At 33.5% G+C, this 12305-nt stretch overlaps 1 protein-coding gene across 5 annotated transcripts in view; it reads right to left on the bottom strand.

The window, feature by feature from the left end:
• DMD (dystrophin) overlaps nt 1–12305 on the bottom strand; it is a 2089750-nt gene that overhangs the window by 1344252 nt on the left and 733193 nt on the right. For all 5 annotated transcript variants that reach the window (XM_079122792.1, XM_079122788.1, XM_079122791.1 and 2 more), the window contains one exon: nt 7333–7515. In XM_079122792.1, coding sequence (XP_078978918.1) covers nt 7333–7515 — 183 coding nt within the window. The remainder of the gene's footprint in view (nt 1–7332; nt 7516–12305) is intronic.

Genomic DNA, 12305 nt, shown 5'->3' with positions numbered 1-12305 from the left:
TGCAGTGATAATTTAAAGTGCAAGTAGTTACTCTGAAATCTAAAATGTCTATAATTACAAGTCATTAAGGAAACATTTTATTACATGAATAAATTCAAGATCCAGAGATTTACATTTTAAAATGTAAATTTTTACATTTTAAAATGTAAAAAAAATTCAAAAAAATGTAAAAATAAATATAAAAGCCCAGACTTCTCAAACATCAACCATTATCAGTGTTTTCATCTCTTATAAACTTTATTGTATACAGATCATTTGATATTTAAAATTAAAATCTGGATTTAACTCTAGTTCTCTTTTCACTAATATTTATATCATATTTTTTCATATTAACAGGAAGCCATGTTTTTAATGAATATCTAATACTTCATTTCAACGATTATATATTTGTTTCCATAACAACAGACATTTATTGGATAGTTCAATTATTTTAGTTTTGCTTACTTTTTAAATTTAAAGTGAACATTTTATAAATATGCATTTTTTCATATTTCTTATCATTTCCTTGATGTATGTTATCACAAATACAACTACTATTTCAAGGATATGATTATTTCTAAATGGCCTGTGATAGATATTACAAAACTAACTCCTATACATAGATACTTAAACGAGAGAAACTTTCAGATTTCTGAAAGATATAGACGAGGATCTTTCTGACTTGGGGATATGGAAGGACCATTGAAATAAAACATTTTATAAAAATTGAGTATAAGAGATATATACATTTGACTATATAAAAATTAAAACCTTATAATCATCAGAAGATACTGCATAAAGAAATTGAAAACACAATCTCAAACATAAAGAAAACAGCTGCAGCTTTTGTAATACAAATAAAAATATTAAAAATACCAACAAATGAGGGAGGATATTCTATCTCTGTTTAAAAGATAAAGGGATATTAAAGGTTATAAGCTTACAATATCTTCTTAAATAGCTAAGGGTACCTTAGAACTTTGGTGCAGAATGAGGTAATGAACAGAACAAAATAGATGAAAGTAGCAACCCATAGTGAACTACATATTACAGATTGCCATTTTATAAATCACAGAAAAGCAAAATGGAACAATATCAAGGTTTTGCAAAGAAATACAAAGGAATATTTCTAGATTGTGATTATATCTTTTGAGGAAAAGGCAGACAGCTGAGAAAGAGGGAAAGAATATTAAATATTAAAGCGGTCATTTTCTACTAGCTTTTGGATTATAAATTTTGAGTAAGCCTATAAATACAGTAATTATAGTAGTGTAATCATTACCACTTGCTATCACTAGGTGGCTAGGACCACCAAAATACAAGTCTAGAGAGGAACCTTGATTTCAGGAAAAAACTAAAAATCAGTTTTCCCATATTTCCCCTTTGTTCACAGCCCTGACAAATGATGGAGGATATTCTATTTCTTCTGAAGACAAGTATTCTAACAGGTCCTGTAAGCCTCCCACCTTTCCTTATGTGCTTGGTATTTTATAAACAGTTTAATCACAAATAATGAAATTAAGTGTTTTGCTTTAAAAGGTGATAGAAATCTTAAATCTGGGTCATTTCCAGCTCCTGCTGGACTACAGGCTGTCTTCCTTCTGGGCAAAGATCCCAGTGGGAAAATATAAATATCTCCTTAAATACCCAAGGGTACCTTAGAATTTTCAAGATAAGGGGATGCAATTGGTAATGTTTCTTATTAACTTTGGTGCAGACTGAGGTAATGAACTATCTTGCTGATTTAACCATCAGGATGGATGGCCTCTTCTGTCCTCAATGCATCTGAAGGACACAGCTGGAGAGGCTGAATGTACCAGCTTCACAGGTCACCTTTGCAAAATAAAATATAGTCCCAAAGTCTAAATTGGAGCTAAAAGCCACTTAGAATAACTGTTAAACTTAACAGTTTGGAACTTATAATTACTTTGAAAGCACAGAATTCTAAGTGGCCTTGAAAGAAAATAGAAATCAAAAAGCAAACTTCCTTTCAAAATAGTACATGGAGCTGATGTGGTAACCCCCTCACACCCTATTTCAGTCATACTGAAATGCTAAATTAAATATAAAGGAATTTTTTAAAATTCAAAGCTCATCTATAAAACATGTTTCAGAAAAACTCAAGTGTCAGGAGAAAAGAAATGCAAATAGTGGGAAATCAAGCTTAATACAATACAGGCTTATCAAAACAGGATACATGCCATAGAAGCTGGAGTATTTAACACTAACTTGAGATGGGAAATAAGGTAATGGTCTCATGTGTGCCAAACAGATGGAAAAGAATAAAGTAGTATGCAACCCATCTTGAATAGTACAACTAGAAAATCCCTACCCACTGTAGGAAATTAGCAAGGAGGCTGAGAAGTCTTTAGACTCTCAATAGGAAAATAGGGATCCTTCCATAAGAAATTGAAACTCAAACATATCACACATGGTGATAAAATTATTAGGATCCTGGTAGAAACATAAAAGAACTCATAAAGAACTTTCAACAGTCCAAAACAAAAGATATTTCTAGTAGAAACAATTTGTACTATAAGTGAACTCACAAACAAAAAATTACAGGACACATAAGAAAATTCATTGCCATTAGAGGAAGTCATAAGTTGTAAAAAAATTGTAGATTCCATGTCTTATGATACAGAGATAATAGGACAATTTTAGACAATTTTATTATAAACATGTAAGTCTGATCATATATGTGTCCAGTAGAATTCATTTCCTTGAGTTTGACAACTAGTTTTTATGCTTAAAGCATAAACGGGATACATTGCCTACATTCTATTTTGGTACTACATCAGTAACTCATTTTTACAAGTGCTGGTCTAAATAGAGAGAGCTGAAGGAGAAGCCATTTGCAGGGAGTGAAGAGAGGAAAGTCTGGAAGTTATGCAATTCTTTCACATATTTTTATGGGAATTAGTAAGTGATACTCATTTGTGTGTACATATACGTGTGTGTTGCTGGTGATCCAATCCATGACCTTGTGTACACTAGGCAAGTGCTGTACCATGAAGCTATACCACTTCAAACCTACCTAGATCCTTTTCTTTCACAGGATCTAAAGGAGAATGACTCGCCTAGTGGGTGAGTATATTTAAGAAGAGATAGTTGATATTCATTTCCCTGTTGAGATATTGGTATGACCAAAGAGCAATCAAAGGAAAATACTTTCAAGTTTTTCAAATCCTGGGAGGAATAGAAAATTGGTGATTCCAGTGCCCACAGGCTATAAGTTGAGGTGTGGTGGGTAAATAAGACTTCAGGGGATCACTAAAGTATTGTTCAAAAAGATGCAATCTTCATTATGTATATCCACAACATGCTATTATTTAAAAATGCAAATAAATAGAAAGATCAGAAGAAAAGAGGAAAGAACGGGGGAGGAAGACAAGGAAGGGAAAGTGTAAATACAGGGGATATAATTGAAGCAAAGTATACTCTGCATTTATAACTATGTCAAAATAAATTCTAATGTTATGTATGAAGTAAAAATAAAAAGAATAAACTACTTGTGTATATCCCCAAAGTAAAGAAATACTGATATATCTCAACTCACTTAAAAATATAAAAAAATGTAGAAGTGAACAGATTTGAACTGGAACAAATAATAATATCTGTGAGTTTTTCAATCTTGAAAAAGAGATGTGATCTTCAAAGGGAAGGTGGTATAGGCCACAGGCAAAAGTTGGCCTGGAAGTTTTGTGAAATATTACATCGAATCATGAATGCCTATGAGAATTCTTTTGGGGTTCAAAGTCCATATGAATAAAGCCAACTCAGATCCCCAGCATATTCCAGAGTCTATAGAGAAGAGATGGGTGGTGATAATACGTGGAAAGGGAACAACAGACTGATAACAGATGTATGCGAGCTGTAACAAAAAGAAAGAACAATTGTGACCAGTTAAGAAAAGAATATTCATATGAACAGAGTATTTCTGCCTCTTTACCTTCCCTTATATAAACACTAAAAGACCAATTCTCAGAAACTGGGGAAAGGAAAGCACTGTCAGATCACTTTTTCTTACTCACACTTCTGTAAAAAGGTGCAAAGCTGTGTAAGATTAAACCACACTGGTGTTAGATTTGAATAAAGTTTAAGAAATTTAAATTAGACTAAATCTCAATAACTAAGAGTGAATACAAAGTTTTAGAGTCACACTCAAGTATTATTTAAGAAGCCAACTTCTATGCAGAAAGTGGAGTATGACAAGGTTGGTATAGCTACTGGAAAATTTAAATAATTTTGTGCTTATTACTCATTAGGTCAAGACTAATCAGATTATATATGTTTAAACTGTTTAAAGGAAGAAATAGAATTAATTACAGAAAGCACATGATAATGAAAAAGAACAGGCAGGTTGTCAAATTAAATCTTGAAATATGAAAAATATGGTTTTGAAAAAATAAAGTATGCTTCTATAGATAAATGTTTATACAGAGATGAGTAGATTTATCTACTGAAGAATAAATTATGCTATAGGGAATTGAAAAGAGAATTTGAGAACTGAAAGATTTCAGAAAATTACACAGAATCAGGCACATAGATATAAGAATATAGAAAATTATAAAGGGAAATCAAGAATTAGAATACAGGTTGGGGCTATTCTTCACAAAATCAATAAAGGTTCCCCTAGGAAGGAATGGAGTGACTGGAGAAAAGTTGAATCTTCATAAAGATAATGAAGAACCCATAAAAAAGAATTAATTTACTTTTTCTTATTAGCATACCAAGCAAATGCACACATACATGAAATAGAGCCAAACTTGCATAGCTTGGAAAACTAAGGGAAAATTAAAAGGTACCAGAAAAAAATTATAAAGAAACAATAATTTGACAGCAGACTTCTTAATAAAAGAAATTTCAGAAGACGAAAGAATAATATTTTAAGTGTTGCAAAAAAATAGCTGTCCTGACATAATTATATGCTCAAGTAGGCTATTATTTAATGCTGAGGGCAAAACAAAGGCATTTTCAATCATGTAAAATGAAACAGCAGTTGCTACTCACATTGAAGGAAAGAGAAAGAAGGAAACTGAACAAAGAAATAAAAGACAGATGAAAAGGAAAATTAATCACAAAAACTGGTAAAATAGCACCAGCAAATCTAAATGATTATAAAAAATAATAATTGCAATAGAAGCAGCAATAATATTAAATAATTTGGGAAGAATAAGGAGGTATAAATGAAGTACCAAGTATATATATTTGTGTGTATGTATTTATATGTACAGTATATGTTTATGTATATTATAAAAGATGGGAGAAGAAAATTCAGCTAAAAATGATACTAATGTTTATACCATGTTATTGTTGAAGAGGTGCACAGATATATTTGTTATTGCTGAACTTTACTGAATAAGGTATACATGATGATAATTAAGGTTATTGATAAGATAAAGTATATGTGTAAAACCAGTGGACAAGAGATAAAGAAGGGCTAAATAACTAGGTAAGTAAAATACAAATAGGAAAGCTTAGAAGCTTCACTAGATATGAAATAGAAAATTTGATAAAAGTTCTTGAAAATTTTTGTTAAGATGAAAATAAAAGTTCCCTATGGAAAAATGTACCACAAAATAAATTTCCGATGAACAAAAATTACCATTTAAATGAGCAAAATGAGTAAAAGGAAGTAAAGGATGATGTTGATGTAATGAATTAAAGACATAAGAATATTTAAGTGTTTTACTTATTGTCAGAAAATAATTTCCTGGATACAAGAAGTTCCTCCCTCATGTAGCATTGTAGTGAATTAGTTCTGATTTTGAGGTTTTTACAGTGCCATCAACTCCCTTTCCATTGTTGATTTTCTGTAGCACTCACATAGCAAATACAATAGGTTCTGGCATACAGAATGCTCTTGTCCTGTGTCTAAGGAGTAAACTGGATTAGAAAAAAAAAAGGACTGGTAGATAAAGAAGAGATAGAAATTTATAGTGGAGAAAGTCAGATTCCATTAGAAAGATATAATATTGATATATCTGGGGCACTTTGGTGAAAGTTATATTTTTTAATATTTTTAAAGTCTACTGGTCTGTATTTTATCTGCCTTTAAATATCAAACACTTTAACATATAACAATAACTAAAAATACTCCTCAATAATAATGAGGCACCTGGATTCTTTTTCAACTACTTTCATAAAGACAATTGTCTGTACTGGAAGAGCACCTAAACCAAAGTCCAATTTATGTGCAGGGTCTGGCATCGTTGGCATTTGCAATAGGTAAAGTTTTGTGCTCCTTAGCACAGTATTTGCCAAAGGAGTATCATAGCTTATTTTTTGATACAATTACATGCTAATCATTTGAGGTACTTGAACTCTTCTCTATATTCGGATAAGTACCATCTAGAGAATAAGGCATGTAGCAAAGAGAAAGCAGGGCTTGTGAGAATGAATAAATATGATGTAAAGTGTCAAACAAGGAGCTAGTTAGGAAACATGTCTTATAAAGAACTCCACAGGGCCCAGCAATTATTATAGACAATTAAAATAACATACACTTCTCCTCAGAATACTTTCCCACTAAGATACTTAAGTTTCTACACATTCAAATACATGAAAAAAGCTTTCTAAATATATAAAGATAACTTACTTTTATGATTTCTGTGACCTAATATTGTAATAAAAAATAGAATAATACTTGCTTCGGTTTATTGAGCACTAGTCAAAGAACTTTAGGTAGAACAGTTCATTTAATTTTCTCAACTACTCTTTGAAGTAGGTATTATTTTTCTGTCCATTTTACAAACTGGAAACAGGGTTATGCAAGTTAAGCAACTGACTCAGCATAGAACTTGAAAGTGCTTCAGTGAGGAATTCAAGCCTGTTATGGTTTAGATATGAGGTGATTCCCCAAGGCCTATGTGTAAGACAATGCAAAAATTCTTAGAGGGAAATGATCAGGTTATGAGAACTTTAACCTAATCAGTGTATTAATTCACTGATAGGGATTAAGTAGGTGGTAAATGAAGGCAGATGGGGAGTGGCTGGAGGAGGTGGGTTACTGGGGGTCACCCTTTCCCTGGTGAGTTGGAGCTCTCTGCTTCTAGATTGAGTCCTGAGCAGTTTTATTCTGCCAAGCCTTTCCACCATGATGTTGATGCTTCACATTAGGCCCAGAAGTATAGAGTTGGTCATCTATTAGCTGAGACCACTGAAACCGTGAGCCCCAATGAACTTTCCCTCCTCTATGTTGTTCTTGTTGGGTCTTTTGGTTACAATGCTGAAAAATCTGATTTAAACAAAGCCTAAGTAGTTTTATAACAGAAAGCATGTTAACCAGCATGCTTCACAGATGGCCATATCTTGATATAAAACTGAGAAAGACCAAGAAAAGCAACTGACTTCCAAAGTCTTGCATTTCCCATTCAGCCTGGTGCAAAGCCACTGGTAGTTGGTGGTAAGAGTGTCAAGTTCCTTTTTTAAGGCCTCTTGTGCTGCAGGTGGAGCTTGAGCTATGACACTATTTACACTCTCGGTAAGGAGTTTCACTTTTGTTTCCTTTTGCTGAGCCTCTTCTTTAGCTCTCTGAAAAACAAAGAAAGTTCTCTTGAAAGCTACTCAATGCCTTCACTTTCAAAATATATTCCTTTGTATCATATATTTTTTTTTCATAATATCCCTGTAAGGATGAGATTCATAAAAGTAAATCCAGTACTGACTTTGATTACTTACATAAATTTAGACTTAGGTATAATTGAAAACTTGAAGAAAATATTACAATTGGAATATAACAGGTCTTTCATAGGAATATTTTGAAACGTATTCTGTAGAAGGGTATGTATTGTGACCAACTATATATACATCTATGTACATATGCATAAACCAAATATTTCAGTAGTAGCTAAAATACTTAGAAATCTATAATTGAAATCAGTTATAAATGAGGACATCTGAAAAATATTTAAATTAGTAGAAATATCATTATTTAAGTCAAAATATATTAACACAGAAAAGTCCTTTTAATGCTACATTTGGGACCATATTTTGATGAAACCTCTGTTAGGCAATTGAAAATACATGAAAGATAATAAAAAGTGAGAGAAAAGCAGACTCTGCCATCAGAAGCTGACTTGGCATTCACACCTATGCCGTGTTCTTCTCCTTTGGAAGATAAACTGTTCCACAGTTCATTGGACAAGACTGCCTTCTTACCAGAGTAGATCAAGAACACAGCAGGATCTCTCTATAATCATGTCTGAGTACAGACCAAAAACATCAGCATTGGCTCAACCACAAAATAGCAATCATTTCCCTGTCCTCATTAATATGAGTAATAGTTGCTTCTTTATCAATTACAACTTCGGACTTTCTCTAATTTTCCTTCCTTCTAGATAAGATAAGATACCCAATGGTGGGGTTACCTCCACTCACTGACAACAAGCAATCCAAAGTAAAGCCTGTAAACCCTGCTTCAAATCACCTAACATGAGCCAAAATCCTATAATGGTTCTTGCTTATTTATATAGTCCATGGTTCCGCTTTGTGCATAAGTTTCCTCATTGCAAAAAAGGAAAAAACCCAATTTGCTTAATTAAAAGAGATATGTTGGTGATCTTTAGCTGGAGGACATATATTCTTCTTAACTTTCTATGGGTATACACATATACCCACACAGTTTGGGTTCCTCCAGGACCTTTCAAACAGTTGATGTGCATGTACTCGGTGAAGGAAATTCTGGTAGCAGAGGAATGGAGATAGAAAAAAGGAAGAAAGACTATAAGGGACATAATTATTAATTCCAGGAACTGTTGTCAGTAACTGAAGTTTAGCCCTATTGGAAATCTCTGGGAAAAATAATTCTGAGGGTTATCCCATTCAGAACTGAGGGATGTAGGGCATGATATATACCTCATTTCCATCAGTGGTTGATTTCTGTTGGAGAATTGTTAGGTTCCTAGTACTTGCAACTTGTTGCACAGATGAGAAAGTGGAATTCAGTGACCAAAGAAAGCCCTCAGGCAAAAAAATAAATGTAGATTTCAACAGGTGGAAGATGGGTCTGCATATAACATACTGGTGAGAATTTAGGATATGAGGACACAAATTGAGCTATAAATGTCTTTATATTTTTCAACATAATCAACCTATCCTTTGGATTTAGTTCCACAGTGATTTAACAGTATGCAGTTTAATGGCAAATGCAAGTTGTTTGACTATAAGATGTTTGCCTTCATTTTTCTAATTTAATTAGTTGAAATTTTTAGTTCAATATTCTAAATAAATCAGTTTTTCTGCATCACTGAACATGGGGTTTGTTTCTACACACTTCATATTTTGACTGTAGTAATTATGGCATTATCAAAAATTTTGACAACCATTAATCACCTAGTATATGCTATTACTTAGTATGTGATCTAAGCCAGACTACTACCTTATTGGATCTTTAATGAAACCTTCAGACGTGTGTTTTGTTATATCTACATTAAACATCAGAAAACAGATTCAGAGTTTAAAGGTTATGATGTTACATTCTTTCTCACAGTTTCTGTTGTGTCAGTTTCAAATCCTGATTGAGATGAGGAAGGAACATATGGTTTTGGATGCAATAAGTGCTATGAATGGAGGAAGGATGGCTTGTGTAAAGGGAAATGAGGGGTGAGGTGGGGTGGGGGGAAGGAAACATAATATGAGGAGACAAACCTCATTACCCTATCTATGATTAAACAAATGGTGTGAATCTACTTCATGTACAACCAGAGAAATGAAAGTTGTACCCCATTTGTGTACAATGAATAAAAAAATGCTATTAAAATTTATACAAGTTAAAAACAAAAAATGCACCTATCTAGAAATGCAGAACAAAGAACACATATTTCTTTGATCTTAAGTCTTTCCAATATTCTTTTGTGAAATTGGCTTACACATTTGAAAAGTTTCACAAGAGAGAGAGAATAAAATTTATTAACCCAGGTCAACATGAGAAAAAAAAGATTGTGATGGCTTTCTTTACTATGAGTAATGGCAGAAAAGCTAAATAACCAGTATAATTTGAACATAATCCTCATGAAAACATTGTCCCTTTCTTTCAATGTCTCTAACCATAATTTACTAGGACATCAGTCATGAACTGTATCTTCAACCAGATGTTCTTGAAGTATGGTCCTTAGAACCACTTTGGAACTTGTTCCTTGGTATCACCTGGAATCTTAGTAGAAATGAAAAATCTCAGGTATCACCAGAGATTCACTGAATCTAGAGGTAGAAACCGGAAGTCTATTTCAAACAGTCCTCTAGGTGAGGCCGATATTCATCAAGTGCAAGAATCCCTGCTCTAGTGATTAAAGAAATATGTATATTTACTATTTTCATTGTATATGTAGGTTTATCTAAGTACTAGAAGTAAAGTTACAATAGCAAAACTCGCAAAAATTAAGAATAACAGTTAAAATAAAATTTAAGATTTTTAACAGGGTTTTATTTTATAGTTTTGGCATATAGTCATTGCTGATCTCCAAAATAGTTTTGGAGTGAGATGTTTCTTATCAAACACTCCCTCAGCTTCTTTATGTCAACAGAAAAGTTTTCTTTATGGGGAGAAATAAGTTATCAAAACATTGCTGTCAATTTTCCAATAAAACACAAGGAAGAAAATAAAGAAACAAAAGTTCTCTACTTTTTCTCTGTATAAATCAAGGAGAGATGTCAAAGTAGGTCTGTTGGTAACTTCTGACAATAAAGATAAATTTGCTCACAAAATGAGCACAGGTGGAAGCCTGGACAAGGTACTATCACTATGTAGTAAAACTGACCTGAAAAGATTGCCTTGACCAGAACATAGAAAACAAAAAATGGGATCTTCCTGCCAACTCCCTTGGCTGCTGTTTCCAGAGGTTGCCTGAGCTTTTCCTCTTTTCAATTCTGCCCCCATACTGCACCAATTTCGTAGGTAGAGCCATTATTTAAACGTGTTAATACGTTAAAGTGGTTGGCACTTTACAGGGATTGTTTTCAAAATTTTAAAATTTGAGAGGGACTAGTCTCCGGCCCTGGAAAATAAAAGGGATCTGAATGGGGTCTGATCTCAAAGAGAGAGGGAAGATAGCCAGAAGAGGGATGGAACCAAACAAAGCAACTTAGAGAGAAACTGAGCAACTGAACATGAGTTGATGGCCAATGATCTACTCAGGGATTTGGGGTAGTGGTTATTCAGTATTAGAAGACAAGATGAGAACAGATCATCAGGGAACTGACACATGGTGGGAAAGGTCACATGAGTGGCAAACAATTCACAATTGAAAATCAAAGTAAAATAAAATGGAATGGCCCAAAATGGGATGGGATGGGATAAAATACCTTCAATTCTATTGGTTCCACCACAGATAAAGCTTGTGATGAACATGACTATATTTTTTCACCTGTCTAGGGATTTCAGATTCTTGACCAGCAGAGAAAGTATGATTTATATTACTTGTAAAGTACTTTCTCTCTCTCATGTTAAGTTCTGGTATAATTTTTCTCATGTTGGCCTCACACAATCAAATTTCAAACCATTGCAGACCCTTTTCTGAAACCTTATAATGGCTTTCTCATTTCATTTAGAATGAAAAAACCCTGTGACAGCCTACAAAAATACTGTTAACAAATATTTGCCAACTTTTTCAAATTCATCTCAGGTCATTTATTCTCTGTTTTATTCCCTTTGGGTGGGTGAGCGGGCAGGTAGGCAGGCTTCTTTCACTTCCCACTTCATCTTAGGGTCTTTACAAGAGGTATTTTCTCTGATTGGAATTGTGCTTCCATTAAATGTTTTTATGGTTGGCTTTTTCTCATGATTCACACCTCTTGGATTGAATATGTTGTCCAAAAATGTCCTGCAAGTCAAACTTTTGTAAAATAGCGTCTCACCATTTCCCAACTTCCTCCCAAACACTAATTATTTTCTATTCTACAACCTGGTTTATGTTTTAGGCAAATGATCATGACCCCAAAGAGTTTTATTTGTTCCTGTATTCACTGTCAGCTCCCTATCCCCCAAGAGAATCTAAATTTAAAGAAAACAGATATGGTCATTTTTATCACTTTACTCAGTACCTGGAAGGCCATGTGGCATATAGTAAGTATGCAATGAGTATTTGTTGATGAATGAATGATACATGGTATTGCTAGATTAGAATATTTCATAGTTTTGCTGGGCATGGTGGTGCATGCCTGTAATCCTAGTGGTTTGGGAGGCTGAGGCAGGAGGATCATGAGTTCAAAGCCAGCCTCAGAAACTTATTAAGGCCCTGAGCAATTCAGTGAGATCCTGTCTCAAAATAAAATACAGAATAGGACTGGGGATGTGGCTCGGTGGTTGAGTGCCCCTGAGTTTAATC

Source organism: Sciurus vulgaris, assembly GCF_902686455.1.
Source record: "Sciurus vulgaris genome assembly, chromosome: X".
NCBI lineage: Eukaryota > Metazoa > Chordata > Mammalia > Rodentia > Sciuridae > Sciurus > Sciurus vulgaris.
The sequence above is the reverse complement of the archived record's forward strand: the minus strand, read 5'-3'. Positions and strand labels throughout refer to the sequence as shown.